This window comes from Peromyscus californicus, unplaced genomic scaffold (assembly GCF_007827085.1).
Source record: "Peromyscus californicus insignis strain IS unplaced genomic scaffold, ASM782708v3 Scaffold_5__1_contigs__length_169319896, whole genome shotgun sequence".
NCBI lineage: Eukaryota > Metazoa > Chordata > Mammalia > Rodentia > Cricetidae > Peromyscus > Peromyscus californicus.
In genome coordinates, this window is record NW_026294573.1 from 186468 (window position 1) to 203314 (window position 16847).

Here is a 16847-nt window from a genome sequence, read left to right on the forward strand (position 1 = left end):
AACCAATGTATAAAGATAGCTACAGAAGTTAGAAAGCAAGGGCAGTGTCTCAGTAAGTGTTCTATTGTTGTGAAGAGACACCATGACTTCAGCAACTCTCATTAAGGAAAGCATTTAATTGGGACATGCTTACTGTTTCAAAGGTTTAGTCCATTACCAGCATGGCTAGAAGCATGTGGCACACAGGCAGACATGGTGCTAGAGAAGGAGCTCAGAGTTCTATATCCAGATCCACAGGCAGCAGCAGGAAGAGAAAGTCACTGGGCCTGGCTAGAACTTTTGAAACCCCAAAGCCCACCCCCAGTGACATACCTCCTCCAACAAGGCCACACTTCCTAATCCCTCTCAAGTAATGCCACTCCCTGATGACTAAGCACTCAAATATGTAAGCCCATGCGAAGGCATCCTTATTCAAACCACCATAGGCAGGACTTCTAGAATCCCTATGCTCTAATTATCTAGATCCTTCACTAGTCAGCAGAGAAACATCTCCACATCTACCCATGGGCTTTAAATGGGACCACCAAGCTGGACTCAAGTAGCCAACATAGAGGGTCCTGCTTTCCCTAAGGGTGACTTAGATCCATAAACTGTCAGTGGCCCCCACAAAGCCTAGTGAAGTATCTGTAGTCTTTTTTCTGGTTTTGTTTGTTTGTTTTGTTTTTTTGAGATAGTGTTTCTCTGTTCCTGACTATCCTGGAACTCGCTTTGTGGATCAGACTGGCCTTGAACTCACAGAGATCCACCTGCCTCTGCCTCCCAAGTGCTGAGATTAAAGGCATGTGTCACCACACCCAGTTATATCTGTAGTTTTATCTGAAGAATCAGGCCATACTTGATTGGCACCTTCTATCTCAAGTCCTAAGGAGATGGGTAGTCACGTCATTCAATACAGTGTCCCGAAATGAGAAGAGTACATGTGGAACAGGCCAAGGCCACATGTGGGGATGGACTGTGCTGTACTCAGTCCCACCAGACAACAGATAGCAGGTTTTGGATCCTGCTGAGGGTATCCTCTTTGCATCCCTGACTCCCTGTCCCCTGAACATGGCAATGGGGCAGTTGGCCCACACACAATGAATAGATGACCCTTGGGATAATAAGGCTAGAGGAGAGAAAATCTAGTCTAGTTTAATTGGTCCAACTTTAAATCACTGCTGCTATCTTGGCCACTGGTTCAAGTATTGGAAAGTAAGCTTATAACACTGTTAGTAAGATCAGATGTGGGCCAGATGTTGAAGAAGATGCTAACACCCTTGGCCCATAGAGGAAGGGTGGCATTGGTTAACAGGGCACCTTCTTCCACAGGAGCTACTAGCCAATGCCACCAGCCACACTAGCAGCTCACAGGCACTGCTTCTGGAGGCTTGCAACAGCAAAGACAGGACCACTGACCAGCATGCTCTCACAAGCCCAATGACACAAGTGACCTACAAGTGTTCAGATATGGAAGCCTCATGGTTAAACATTTTACTTTGAGTACTCAGCCGGAAAGGTAGCTGGCTGGGAGTCTGTCCCTGGGAGACTAGGTTCTGCTGGTCTCTGGAATCAGGAAACCCAGGACACTCAATTCTGCAACTCTCAGAAATCTATGCCTTGGAGGTCAGCAGATAAATTAGCCGGCCAGTGCTGGAGCAACCTATCTCTGGTACCAGTTTCCAGGTTGTTTTCTCCACTGTCTGGGCCTTGGTTTCATTCTTCTTAGCTTGGTGGTGATGGAAAGAGTCCTATCTAACATGGGTTCCACTGGGTGGCCTCCAAAAGTTTTGACCATTTGGATCGGGCCTGTGTTGTAGCTGTTACAGATGCTGGAACTTTGCTGTGACTCCTGAGGGGCCCAGACTCCATATGACTTGCTCTTGAGTCTCAGGTCTCACAAACAGATGGTTACTCCTGTTAAACCACACAATAAGGGTGGGACAGAAGATCTCATGGCATGGAGGTTAGCTCCCCTTAGCATTTGTATATATCTGTCACTGGGAGCCAATTCTGGCCTATCTTAAGCCCAAGGCCCTTTGTGTGTTGGGAGGGAGCCTTGGGTCTCCAATGCTGTGCTGTGAAGTCTCAGCTGACTTCCAGGTCAGACGTTGCTGATGTGGGCCTCCACTGTGGAGAAGGCAGAAGGATCCCTATTCTTGTCTGGATGCTGCTCACGTCTAATGTATCTTGGCTTCCTCACTGAAATGGGGTCAGAGATAAAGCCAAGTCAGAAATAGGTGAAGTTCAGGTCTTTGACAGCACCATAGGCTCTCAGGAGCATAGTGAACAGCCACAGGGCACAAAGCCCATGTGTGGTGTTTATTCTAACAAGGAAATGATGCTCATTAGGCTCCACTTATGCAAAGGCAGTTTCTTCTGATGGAGGTGCCCATGAGCTCAGCCGTTTCCTATCAGAACCCCAGACCCCACACCCTAGTATGTGGGCCTGGATCAGAGCCCAGCTCTTCCTTAAGACAGCAGCATAGACTATACCTGCATTATGCTCTACAGGGAGTTAGATAGCATCCTCTAAAGACAGGAGATCACCCTGAGTTTTGAAGCTTATGAATATAACCCTAATTTGAAAAAAGGTCTGTGCAGATGTGATTCTATTAGGATAGGTGAGATCATCCTAGGTTAACCAGGTGGGCTCTGGATCCAATCAATGACTATTATTCTCTTCAGAGAGAAAGAGAGACATGGATGATGTGGTCACAAAGCCACAGGAGGTATGAGACACTAGGAGTTGGAAGAGACATGAGAGATTCCCCATCCACCAGGCCTTGGGTTGCATGTCTCTCACCCCAACATCTTGATTTCTAACTTCGGTCTCCAAGAACTATCAAGGGATATGCTTTTCTTGGAGTGGCTAGTGTGTGTATTTTGCTGTATGGTGGCACAGGTCACTGACAACACCTGTAAGGTACTCAGGGAGAAGGGCTGCTTTGAAGAACTTGAGACAGATATTAATTGGAACAAAGTAGGTCTGGGTTCATCAATGAACTACTTTATCTTCAAAAGAGAGAAACACTGTCACTGGTTCTCCATTCTAGACCTCTGCACAGTGAGGACAATGAGATGGGGAGAGAAGTTAAGTAAATCTGCTCTGGAGCTTATGGTTGTGTAACCATGGGCCAGTCAACCTCTGTGCTCATGGCCTCTTCTGTACAGTGGGTTACAACTGCTCAGACAGGCCTGGCAGGAAAAGGCTCAAGAACTGACATGTTCCTTGCAGCTCTCAAGCAGGACTAGATTTAGACATGACTACAGAAGAAGCAGGGAGTCTGGCCCTATGCTGAGGAAGGGAGACAGCATGGAAACCATGTGGGTTGATAGGGAGAAAAGAAGTAATGCCTGCTGAGCACCTGTCCTTGTCCCTGCCTTATGGAACAGTCTACTTAGAATGTGTGAAGGCATGTCAGGCCCCAGAGAAGGACCTTTATATCTGGGGATAAAACCATAGAATAGGCTTTGAAGACTGGTCCACAGTAAGGCCCTTCCACCCAACTCCCATAACATGCTGCAGCCTGTACCTGAAGACTGTGGCAGGGGGACCATCGCAGCCTTGAAAAGAGAAAGGCAAAGTGAGACTTGGATGGCCTGGCACAGGTACACACAGCCGAGGTTGCTCAGCCTAGTTGAGTAGGTTACTTACTGTTTCACCAGGCTGTAGGACAGGGGCTAGGGAAGAAAATAACATGTTACTCTGATGCCCGGCAGCCGCCTCAGCTCTGAGTGCCCTGAGCACCTGGAGCCTGGACAGCTGCTCAGCCATATTTCTTACCCTGGGGACTCTAAGCAGCAGGGCCCAGCCTCATATTCTCAGCTATAAGAGCATCCAAAGTCACTCTGTGTTGGTGAGTGTGGGCACAGGAGTCTGGACACACTGGAGTCCCTGCACCTGCTCTGTACCCACTGGGGACCACCTATGCCCTGAGTGGGGACAGGCTCTGGACAGTATCCCTGAGGCTAGGCAGGCAGAAACTCAGCCACAGAAGGAAGTACCTCTGTCTTTCCTGTAGAAAACCTCAGGAAGTTTACTGGAGCGCTTGAGGTAGAAGAACCCAGCCACAGAGAGGATGAGGCCTGTGCTGATGAAGAGTGTCCCCAGGAAGAGGGAAGCTGCCACATGAGGAGCCCCTGCAGGCAAACCAACAGCTGCCAGGAGAGCCAGGTCTGGGGGTGGATGTCCAGTGCGCCTTGCTTAACCCCTGGGGCCCACCATTTCCTAAACATACCTGAGCATCATACTAGGCACCAGCCACATGTCAGAGCAAGGGTTCTGCACTCAGGCTCCTCCACAAGCCCAACATACCTAGCCACAAGACCAGGGACATTATACTGTCCACCCTCTCCTGGCCCAGGCTAATTCCAGGCTCCTCTCTCTATTAGATTGGCTTCAGCCTCTTGGAGTAAGAACCAAAGCCTCCAGTCTTGGCAACAGGTACTTCGGCTGCACCTCACTTCTGATACATGCAGTTGCCTCCTACTTAGCTCCATTTGTTTGTGGTCAGGACATGCTAGGGGTTTAGTAGTTTGATGGAACAGTGTAAATGCCAGCTATGGGAAGTATCCTCTTTTTTGTTTGTTTTTTGAGACAGGGTTTCTCTGTGTAACAGTCCTAGCTGTCCTAGAACACACTTTGTAGACCAGGCTGGCCTTGAACTCAGAGATCCACCTGCCTCTGCCTCCAGAGTGCTGGGATTAAAGGTGTGTGCTACCACCACTCAGCCTTGGAAAGTATCTTTCTTACTGAGACTCCATGGATCTTGCTCTGTCTCATTAGCACTGTGCAAAAGATGTGGCTAAGGTCCTGTCTATACTACCCCTACCCTAAACACCATAGTTCTGTGCAGTGGACTTCTACTGTTGAGGACAGCACCTTCAAGTGCAATTTCTGGTTGAGAGGAGGGATGGGTTCTAAGACCCATGGGAAGGACTGAGCCCTCTCAGAATAGGACTCTAAACCTAAGATCCAGAACTGTTGAAGGATGAGGGTCAGGGTGATATGTCCCTAAAGTGATTGGGTCACCTCAGAAGAGGCAGTCTTGTACTGGAGTTCAGTCTAGCTCCCTAACCTATGGGGCTCCTCTGACTTGGGTATATTCTCTCTACCAGCACCACCCTAGTCCTCTCTCTTGCTTGCCTGGCCACACTGCTACCCCACATTTTCTTCCACTCTTTACTCCCCAGGTCTTCATTTAAGGTGGGCTTAAAGACTCTGGAGATATGGACATCAGGTAAATAGGGCCTGTCCCTTCCTTAAAAACATATCAGGAGGTATGGCCCATGTGTTTGCAGTCTCATCAGCAGCCTACATCCTATGAGAGCAAGTTGGGATGGGGCAATGCAATCCCCAGGGCCTGGGGGTCAGAGTGGACATGGAATGAGGCAAAGGCTAAGCATAAGTGGGTAGCAGTGAGGGCTGCTATAACTGAAGCTCTTTGGAGACCATGAAATATCTTCATCCTATGGAATCCCAACATGTACCCACACCCAAGCCAAATGACCCCAGCCCCAAGGGATGCTGGACTCTCTCCAGACCTTTTCTTTGACTATAGCTCCTTGCAAAAAATATTTTACCATGGATATGTCTGCTGTGGCCTCAGTGGCTCAGGATTGACACTAGCACCAATACCAGCTCTGATGATGAGCCCCAGCACCAGGTCCTAAGCAGAGGCACAGTTCTGGACTTATGAACTAAGAGACTTACCAAAATGTGGCTGTCCAGGTGTCCCTGTGCTTCTGTTCATGGGAAACTGCATGCTCCGGCCAGTGACTATGGGAGAGCAGAACTAAGGGGAGGCCTGAGCCATGCCCAGGACCCTACTGAGGTCTCCATACATAGTCCTAAAGGGACATCTCAGTTTAGAGATGAGAAAGCAAGGAGCAGTTTTCACCCACAGCTGTCCTCAGTGAACAGAACACTCAGGGAGAGATCCAAGGGGCTGCTCACTGATAGACAAGACTCCTGGGCAAGGTGGGTACTGCCGTTGGAGAGGACAAATACAGTGGTTCCCTTGGTTTCTCCCCAAATTGGACATGAGGACCCTTGTGAAGTATAGGGGAACTGGGGTAGATAGCTTGGAGAAGACATACGAATTCTGCACTCAGAGCCATTATATGTGGGGAGGGTCCCATTCCAGCACCGGACACAGCTAGCACTCCCATCTGCATTCCAGTGCCTGTAGCAACCTGCATGAGAAGAGAGAGTTTTTCAGCCAAAGTAAGTCAAAGTCATTTCACTGTCTTCTTCAAGCTTTTCTGCATTATGAATTGGCAATTTTCAACTCAGGAACATTAACATGATGTGGAAAACTGGGCACAGGCTCCAATTCCAGAAAAAGAAATAAACTCAACAGAAAGCATACAGCTCTCAACCAAATTCCTGTGGATACCTATCACTAAGGCAGTCATTTCTTTTACTGGACACCTGAGGAGACTATTCAGAAGTGCTTAGGACAGAAAGCTAAAATTAATAGATACTATGCGAAGGTCTAGCCTTATCCACCAGAACCTCCAGGATACAAGGTATATACAGCAGTGTACCCTCACTTGGGCCTCTACATCGGGGCAGGTGCACATAGGTTTGTTTGTGTCCCTGTGCTATTTCCCAGGGTCTATGTAGCAGGATCAAGCCAAATTTCTACCGAAGATTGGCACTGACCAAAGCCATACCTTCATTCTGAGAGTGACCCAGTGTGGCATGAATCTTAAAAGTTCTTATTAATAAAATCAAACCTGGAGCCAGATATTGTGGTGAATGCTGAAAGATCAGAGAAGCAGAACAAGCCACAGCTACCTCACCTCGCCAGTTCCTCAGCTGATCCTGTTTCCTCAGACTGGAAGCTTCTGTGTCCTCATTCCAATGGCTCTCAGCTGAACTATGCTGCTCAAAGCCTAAAAGCTTAACCAGCCAAATGCTGCTAGTTTTTGGTCTTCATGCCTTATATATCTTTCTGTTTTTGCCATCACTCCCTGGGATTAAAGGCTCACTTCTTGGGATTAAAGGCGTGTGTCACCATGCCTGGCCGTTTCCAATGTGGTCTTGAACTCAGAGATCCAGAGGGATTTCTACCTCTGGAATGCTAGGATTAAAGGTGTGAGTGACACCATTTTCTAGCCTCTGTATCTAGTGGCTGTTCTGTCTCTGACCCCAGATAAGTTTATTAGGGTACACAATATTTTGGGGAACACAATATCACCACAACCCAGCCTGTACTGGCTAGTGATTTGTGGACAGCTGTTTCCCCTCTGGTCAGGGCATCCTGGAGGCCATCTTATACCTTTACTTCTAACATCCCCAACACAGAAGATGGGCATACATGTTCCATAAATGTTGATGGGGTTCTAGAAGCCAAAGCTGGATATTGGGCAGCATGTAGAGCTAAACCATGGGTCACTAGACCTTAATAATGAAGGTTATAATGTCTGATCTGAACAGATGAGTTGTGGTGAGACAGAAGCCTTTCTGTGGTGGCAAAGACAGTATCAACAGCAATGGACAAGTGGTCTAAGAGGGACATCAGCCCATTCAAGCTCTGCCAATGCTGTGGGCAAACAATCACACAGGAACAAAGTCCAAATGCTCATTTCTACTTGGGTGGAAGATTCCTGCTCAAACATGTAATCATAAGATGAGGAGTAAGTCTCCTACAGTGGCCTAGCTTTATTCCTCTTATCAATTCAAGGCATGAGTAGATCTCATGAGAGGCATGTGTGTCTACTAAAGGCAAAACCAAGGAACATAGGGTCCTCAGTACAAAACCTAGCACCAAGAGTGATAATCTCAGTGAGACTATCAGAGTGAAATCCAGGCCAGCCAGAGCTACATAGTGATTCTCCCCAGAATCATCCCTTTCACTATCATTTCCTATGTTGAGATGCATTTGACTCTATCATGGGCTTCTGCTGGGTTGCTAAATTATATGCAGGGAAAAAGCGTGGCCAGAGAGACATGTGGTAGCCCTGAAGGCCTATGGGGCTCCTATGTCTCCCTACACAAACGTGGTTATCTCCATCCCTGTACCTGTTCCCAGAGCCACCTTGGATTTTAGATTCTGACTTCGCATCTTTCCTTATTCCAGCCTCTCTGTGGCATAGTAGCCTGCACCCAATGAGCCATCTCTGGACAGTTTATAGTCCATGAGATGCCAGGTCCCATGCACTCCTGTTAATGTGAAAGAATCCAGGAAAGTTCAACTTCCAGAACTTTAGGTTAGAAGGCTCATGAAGGCCCTTTGGCATCTGTAGTGGTTTGAAAGAAAATGGCTCCCATAGGAAATGGCATTACTAAGAGGTGTGGCTTTGTTGGAGGAATGTGTCACTGTGGGGATGGGCTTTGAGGTCTCCTGTGTTCAAGCTACCCTCAGTGTGGCACACAGTTCACTTCCTGTTGCCTGAAGATTAAGATGTAGAACTCTCAGCAGCTTCTCCAGCACCATGTCTGGCTGCATGCTGCCATGTCTTACCATGATGAAAATGGACTAAACCTCTGAAACTGTAAGCCAGCCCCAATTAAATGTTTTCTTTTATAAGAGTTGCCATGGTCACAGTGTCTCTTCACAGCAATAGAAACCCTAAGATAGCACCCTCATATTTTCTCTGCTCACTACAGAAGCAATGCCCTCTTCCCTTGTCACTACACTCATCTTTGATCCCTACCTCCCTTCCAGCCTCAACATCTTGTCCATGTCCTCTTCCCATTGCACCCGATCAGTGTTTTGGAGTACCTGCTTTCCTGAGCAGTTTCTCTGGGTTCATGTAGTCTTGTAATGGAACTCAGAACAGGTGCCAAGGGGTGACAAATCAAGGGACAGCTCTGGGCCAGTCTAGTCTAAAATAAATAGCAGCCTAGAGTCACCCCCCTCAAGACTGACCACCTTTTTATCACAATGATTTCTTCTTGCCTCAGGACAGGCCAAGACAGTGGGTGGCCCTGGCATCATCTCACTTGGGTCTTCTTCTTCTAGACATTTCTATTTGCCTTCTCTCAGCAACCCTAATCTCTGTTGGCTGCCTCCAGAAAGTCCTATCTTCATAGCCTCCTAGAACCTTTTGTGGGACAGGGACCTCACCTTTGGCATGCTGCCATTGGGGCTGGATTATCCTCTGTGGTGGAGTCATCTTGTGCACTGAGGCTAGTGAATAGCACCCTGGCCTCCACCTCCAGATGCTAGAAGCATCCTCCTCAACTCATTTAGCACCAACTGTGATGACCAAAAATGCCTCCAGACATTGCTGGATATTCCAGGGTCAAAATTCCCTCCAGAGGTACTAGAGAGATGACTCCGCAGTTAAGTGCACTTGCTATTCTTGAAGAAGACCTGGATTTGGTTCCCAGAACCCACACCGAAGCTCACAATCATTCAGAACTTCAGTTCTAGAGAATCTGATACCCTCTTCTGGCCTCTGAGTGGACCACATGCACACCTACAGGCAAACACTTACACATAAAATAAAAATAAATAAATCTTTTAAAAAAGGATACCCCAAGAGCTGTTAAGTTCCTGGAAGTGCTATCCTGGCTTAGTCTCCTTCTGAACCCTGTTCCTCTTCCTCCTCCTCTGAACCTCTTTCTCCCTGTGCCTCAACCCTTTACAGAACATCCCCCACAGGGTCTTGCCTGGACCAGACAAGGGTGTGGTTAGGTTGCTCAAGAAGGAAACCCAGGTAGACCTCCTTTGCACAATGCTAGTCTGTGCTGCCCCAAGTTCCTCCATCCCCTCAGCTGTCTTGTCACTGAGGAATAAAAGATATCTAGGAATGCTGGTGGGGTGATGACTAGTCTCCTATTTACTTGCAACAATGATGCTTACCTGGGCCACACAGGCCTGTGCCTGGGCAGGTAGTATTGAAGTCTACCACATCCATACAACACTCAGGTTGCTGGGCCTAGAGAAGAGACATCAGTGAGACAGGTTGGTAAGTGCCTAGCTCATGCCAAGGATAGCATTGGTCATAACAGGGTCCTATCTTTCTCATTAACCATAGCTCCAAAACTCTCTAGGGTCAAGTGACATCCCTTCAATAAAAGTGAGTATTCCTACTCTACTCCTACTGCAGCTCATATTGGCAAAGCACAGGAAAAACTCCAGCCCTAAACATAGAGACTAAACCTGGAAGTTACTGGTACAGAGTTGGGGCTATCTCCCTTTGGGGCTATTTCTACAAGCACCTGGACTACACTACTGTCACATCACATGAATCACTAATCAATAGGTCCTTTTCCCACTGGCTTCAAGTCTAGACTATGCAGAGCCTGTGACCAGTGAATATTTGATGACTGAATAAGTCACCAAGTATAAGGCTAGAATCTGGCTAAGTGTGTCCAACACCAGCTACCCAGAAAGGCCAGGAAGGGTAAGACCTAATGAATTAGTATGAATTGGCCTGGGGCTTAGGCCTTGGACGACCTGGCATGGTGTGGCACAGAACAAACTGCCCTAAAATAGAATACTTTTGACACTGGAGAGAGCTCAAAGGAAGTCTTTGACTATCTCCTGCCCTTTACCTGCAAGGAAAGGCTAAGGCCCTCATAGAGCAGTGCCCTCCCTGTATTGAAAGGGTAGGCCCTTGTCTCTGAAGCCATAGGGACAAGACTCTGAATAGCAGTCTGGCTGGGTCCCTAGTTAATGACCATCAGATCACACCCTCTGTCCAATCACACTTCCTTAAAAATATCCCTCTTCCCCCAAACCCTAGCATTAATATACAGGTGCCCTCATTTCTTTATAAAAGCAGTCAAGAAATGTAAAACTTATATTAAGTTTGTCTTTTCTCTGTTTTTAATTTCTAAATTTTATTTATTATTATTTTTGCTTTATTTTGAGACAGGGTTTCGTTATGTAGTTTTGGCTGGCCTGGAACTCATTGTGTAGGCCAGGGTGGCATCAAACACATAGAGATTCACCTGCCTCTGCCTACCAAGTGCTGGGATTAAAGGCAAGTGCCATGACACTCAGCTTTTTTATTTATTATTATTGTGTGTATATATGAGTATGAGCATGTACATGGATGTCAGAGGACAACTTTTAGGAGTCCCTCAACTGTGGGTTCCAGGGACCAAACTCAGAGTCATCAGGCTTGGCAGAATGTGCCATTACCTGCTGAGCCATCTTGTTGACCCTGTTTATGTTTGTTTTTAAGACAGGGTTCCAGCCAGGTTGTGCCACATGCCTTTAGATCCCAGCACTCCGGATCTCTGAGTTTGAGGCTAGCCTGGTCTACAAAGCAAGTTCCAGGACAGACAGAAAAACCCTATCTCAAAAAAAAAAAAAAAAGTATCCATTATGTAGGCCAGACTGGTCTTAAATTCACAATCCTGCCGGGCAGGAGTGGCACATGCCTTTAATCCCAGCACTTGGAAGGCAGAGGCAGGTGGATCTCTGTGAGTTCGAGGTCAGCATGGTCTACAGAACAAGTTCCAGAACAGCCATGGCTACAGAGAAACCTTGTCTTGAAAAACAAAACAAACCCTCACAATTCTACTGCCTTAGTCTCCTATGGGATAGGACTACAAATTTATGGTTTTTCTTGTGATCTGAGCTTGGTTAATAGTAAGGAGTGTCTAAAGGATAACAGGGAAACAGGGGAGTATCATACCACCTTGGGAAGGATGAAGGCCCAGTGCATAAGCCATCCCTTTCATTACCCTTGGCCAAGTTAGTAAGGGATTCCCCATACCATCACCCCCAACCAGTGAGGCTCCCATCCTGCCTGTCTTGGAGAGAATAATGTCACCCCAATTCCAGATATCAAAGCTCAACCCCTGGAGTGTCACTGTCTTTGTTCAACTACTTCTGATGGGAGCCAGGATGCCTGACCATGTGTTCATTAATTCTCTTGAGTAAGCAACAACTGAGCAGGTAGCTCTGGGCTACAGGCAGTTCTGGAGGGTGATTCTGCAGAGATTCTAGGTCAGCTATAGCAATAAGTAGGTCTGGCAGAGAAACTTCTAGAAAGCAGAACAAAATAGATGATGGGCAGAGTTTAGGCATTTCCAACACTAGCAGTAGACTCCAAGGGGATTCTACGAAGGACAGGCTAACATCAGTGAACCTTAAGTTCAAAGACTGAAATTCTTATGGGGTGAGGATCCAGTGCCTTTGAGGAGGCTTCAATTTCTTGCCAGTGGGCACAGAATTACCCACCTTGCTTTCTGTAGACTTGCTCATGCCTCCTATCAAGAGGCCAGCCAGGAGCATGAGACACTGCAGTGTCATGCTGAGGAGCTGACAGGGAAATCTGTAAGACAGAACAGTGTGCAGGGAGGAGGTACTAGTAAGGTTGGATGGGGCTAAGAGGGGGTAACTGAGAGGGCAGGACCAAGGCAGAGAGGGTAGGGCTTTAATGGAAAGGGTGGGGCAGCCTTTCAGGGAAGCAGTGATGCAGTCAAAGCACTCTTACCTGCCCCTCCAGGGAGACCTACAGACATCAGCTCCTCACTACTTGGGGATCAGTGGTTACCAAAGCTAGGACTGTAAGGAGCTCATACGCCAGCACACTATAGTTTTAAGGCCCAAAACTCAAGAATCATGACAGGTGGGCAGAGCCTTGATTGAGAGGGATGACCTGGTGCTCCTTCCAATAACATCATGCTGTCAGCATTCTGAAAGCAAGACCACTGTACCTCTGGTTTCCCAGGATGCAGACACACTGTCCCAGTGAAGCCCTAATCACATCTTAAACACTACTAACAAGATTTTGTTTCCTTGTGGGTAGCTAGGGGTTTGGGGTGGCGATGAGTTCCCTGGGAATTTTCAGTGATACAGTGTTCTGCCTTTATGAACTTGGGGAAACAAGAGGCTGTAAAACCACAGTCCAGAGTAATACCCAAGCTTAAAAATGTACAGTCACAAGCCAGGCATGGTGGCACACACCTTTAACCTGAGCATTCAGGAGGTAGAGGCAGGTGAATCTCTGAGTTCCAGGACAGCCAGGGCTACACAGAGAAACCCTGTCTCAAAAAAAAAAAAAAAAAAAAAAAAGAGTAGTAACAAGAGGAAGGATCCAGAGACCAAAAAGGAGCACAAAAATTGCAACAAGATTTAAACCATAGAACACCTGGTGCTTGAAAACTGCTCGCTTAGTGCTTATATGCTTCATTTTTAATATGACTAGAGGAAAACATGCACCTCCCACAGAGCCTTGAGGTAATATCATGTGTACAGTTTTTAATAATTTTTTTCCTGTTAGGGGATAAGGGTTTCATGTATCGTGGTTGATTTTGATCTTGATCTGTACCAATACTAGTTTTGTTTTTTTTTTTAAACTTTTAAAAGTTTTATGTATATAAGGTTTGTCCGCATACCATGAGCATGCCTGGCACCTGCAGAGGCCAGAAGAGGACATCAAATCTACTGGAAATAGAGTTACAGATTCTAACAGTTACAGTTGTAAGCTGCCATGTGGGTGCTGGAAACAGAACACAGATCCTCTGGAAGAGCAGCCAGTGCTCTTTAACTGCTGAGTCATCTCTCCATCTCTCTCATCTCTTGCCTCTACCACCGAGTGCTGTGATTACAGATGTGCAGTATCAAGCTTGACTTATGGCAGGGCTGGAGACTGAACCCAAGGCTTTGTGCACACTAGGTAAGCATTCTATCAACTGAGCTACATCCCCATCCCTTTTAATTTTTTTCAAAGATTATTTTATTTTATGTCTATGAATGTTTTAATTGTATGCATGCATGTGCATCACATGTGTGCTTGGTGCCTGCAGAGTCCAGAAGAGGACATCAGATTCATGGAACTGGAGTTATAGACAATTGTGAGATGGCATGTGATTGCTGGAAACCCAAACTGGGTCGTTTGCAAAAGCAAGTACTCTTAACCACTAAGCCATCTCTCTAGTCTCCCTCTCCCTGAAATCCCTTTTACAACAAACTTATGTTAACTCATAAAGTGATACTTATAAACCAATCAAAGTCCAAAACAAGATTTGAAGAGTTTTGTGGGGTTTTTTTTTTTTTTTTTGCTTTTTTGTTTTTTTTTTCCATAAAGGTTATCTCTTAAAAGTTAGCTGGATCTCCATGAGTTTGAAGCCAAGCTGGTCTACCTAGTGAACTAGAACTACATAGCAAGACCCTGTCTCAAAAAACAAAAGCAGGGGAAGAGGGATTCTATGATGGGGAAACCTACAGAGACAACTGAACCAAGCTAGTGGGAATTCATGAACTTTAGACAAACAGTTGTGGAGCCTCCATGGGACTGGACTAGGCCCTCTGCATAATGGAGATAGTTGTGTAGCTTGATCTGCTTAATGGGCCCCCGGGCAGTAGGATCCATCCCTGGTGCCCGAGCTGGGTTTTTGGAGCTCATTACTTATGGTGGGATACCTTGCACAGCCTTGATGAAGGGGGAGGGGCTTGGACCTGCCTCAACTGAATGTACCAGGCTTTATTGGCTCCCCATGGGAGGCCTTAACTTTTCAGAGGAGAGAATGGGGGGTGAGTTGAGGGGGAGGCTGGGAGAGGACTGAAGGAGGGAAGAGAGGGGGATCTGTAGGTGGTATGTAAAATGAATAAAAGATTTCTTAATAAAAAAAATAAAAGAAAGAAACAAACAAACAAACAAAAAACAGGCCTGGAGAGATATTGGCTGTATTTCCAGAAGACCTAGGTTTAATTCCTATCACCCACATGGCTGTAACTCCAATTCCAGGGGATCTGGCATCCTCTTCTGGCCTCTGAGGACACATGTGGTGAATAGACATATAAGCAGGCAAAACACCCAAACACATAAAATAAAAATAAATCTTTTTATTTTTAAAGATTTATTTGTTGCTGGGCAGTGGTGGCGCACGCCTTTAATCCCAGCACTCGGGAGGCAGAGCCAGGCGGATCTCTGTGAGTTCGAGGCCAGCCTGGGCTACCAAGTGAGTCCCAGGAAAGGCGCAAAGCTACACAGAGAAACCCTGTCTCGAAAAACCAAAAAAAAAAAAAAAAAAAAAAAAAAAAAAAAAAAAAAAAAGATTTATTTGTTTATTATGTAAACAGTGTTCTTTTTTTTTTTTAATTTATTTATTATGTATACAGTGCATGCATGCTTGCAGGCCAAAAGAGGGCACCAGATCTCATTACAGATGGTTGTGAGCCATCATGTGGTTGCTGGGAATTGAACACAGGACCTCTGGAAGAACAGCTAGTGCTCTTAACCTCTGAGCCATCTCTCCAGCCCCTGTTTATTATGTAAACAGGGTTCTGCCTACATGTATGCCTGCAAGCCAGAAGAGGGCACCAAATCTCATTATAGATGGTTGTAAGCCACCATGTGGTTGCTGGGACTTGAACTCAGGACCTCTGGAAGAACAGCCAGTGCTCTTAACCTCTGAGCTCTCTCTCCAGCTGAAAAAATAAATAAATCTTTAAACAAACAAATAATGTTGCCTCTTAAGAGACTCAGGATGCAGCTCAGTTGGTAAAGCACTTGTAGGCTTGACATAACCTGGCATGGTGGTATACACCTGTAATCCAAACACTTAGGGGCTGGAGACAAGAGGATCAAAAGTAGTATAGCTACATAGTAAATTCAAGACCAATCTGAGATACCATGAGATCCTGTCTCAAATAATAATACTAAATAAATAAATAATAAACAAATAAATGTATGTTACCTCTATGAAGACTTTTTACTTTGCAGAGGCCACTGCAGCAATGAAACAGCTGGCAAGCTGGGCATCTCCAGCTCTGGTGCAATAGCAGCCTGAGCTTCACTTCTAAGAAGACTCTGAGAGAACACAGAGACATTTCAGTTTGAGGCTAAAAATGAGGAACTACATATACTTTCTGGCCTAGGGGTGGTGGGAAGCCTCACTTGAGGGACCTAGGGAAAGGATTATGTGGGTCTATGTGACCCATAGGGGTGAAAGTTCAGGATGACATAGGCCCCTGTCCTATCAGGAGGGAAAGTGGGAGTCTGTACCATAATTCACTTTATATTGGATTTAAGCCAGGAGTATCAGGAAAATGGCCACACTGCAAGTGGGGAGAGGTAGTGCTCAGGCTTACAGGAGTCACCTGAAAAACTGATCCAGAACCTTTCTGGCACTCATTATTAGTACATGCTTTTTCTTTGTTTCAGTAATGCATGCTGAGTTTCAAAATGTTCTGTGCTTGACTTAACTTCTCTTTCTAAGGTGTGAAATCTTCTTAGAGACATATTCATATCATAGTGTGGCTACCCTTTAACTATAGATTGTAATTAAATTTTAACTTTTCCGTGAATTTAAACTTTGGTTTGCTCATCAAAGACCATATTTCTCTGTCCTGGAGGAAAACTCCAAATTGTTAAGGACACTTCTGCTCACTCTGAGGAGAGCATTCTTAGGCCCAGGTCAAGTAAAAAAAAAAAAGCCACACATTTCAATCAACCCTGCCATTTGCTACTTGGTCAACTTTATTGAAGCATAATTTGCACACAATAAACCACATCCATTTAAAATAGACAAGTCAGGGAGTTCTGGAAAACTATGTACCTAGGAGGCCACCACTATACCAAAAAAGTTATTATCGGAGCCTTCTATGAATCCCCCCATCCTCAACCTTTATTCCCAGGCAACCAAGCTGGCCTTGTCACTGCAAAGAAGTCTATAATTTCATAAAAATAGAATATACAATATAATGGTTCCTTTCATTCAGCACCAAGGACTTTAGATGTACTGTGTTATGTGTGTTCTGTTCATTACTATGTTATTGTTATGTGGCTATACCTCATTTCCTTTACCTATCACCTGCTGACAGGTTCCTAGCTGATTCTACTATTTTGGAAATCATAGGTCCTTGAGCACACACTGTGTGAACCTGTATTTCTATTTCTCATAGGTAAATAATCAAGGACTTTGTATTGTATCTGAGGTGTGTTTAACC

General features: G+C 45.8%; 1 protein-coding gene across 1 annotated transcript; it reads right to left on the bottom strand.

Annotated features, from left to right (window-relative positions):
- Positions 1-96: 96 nt before the first annotated feature.
- Positions 97-15708, bottom strand: CUNH1orf159 (chromosome unknown C1orf159 homolog). Its single transcript, XM_052715773.1, has 9 exons — positions 15596-15708; positions 12132-12225; positions 9798-9873; positions 6079-6174; positions 5693-5758; positions 3985-4119; positions 3635-3660; positions 3513-3543; positions 97-2178 (listed from the first exon to the last, which is right to left on the bottom strand). Exons 2-9 carry the CDS (start codon positions 12201-12203, stop codon positions 2081-2083), a joined length of 600 nt encoding a protein of 199 aa, XP_052571733.1. The 5' UTR covers positions 12204-12225; positions 15596-15708; the 3' UTR covers positions 97-2080.
- Between the last annotated feature and the right edge of the window lie 1139 nt (positions 15709-16847).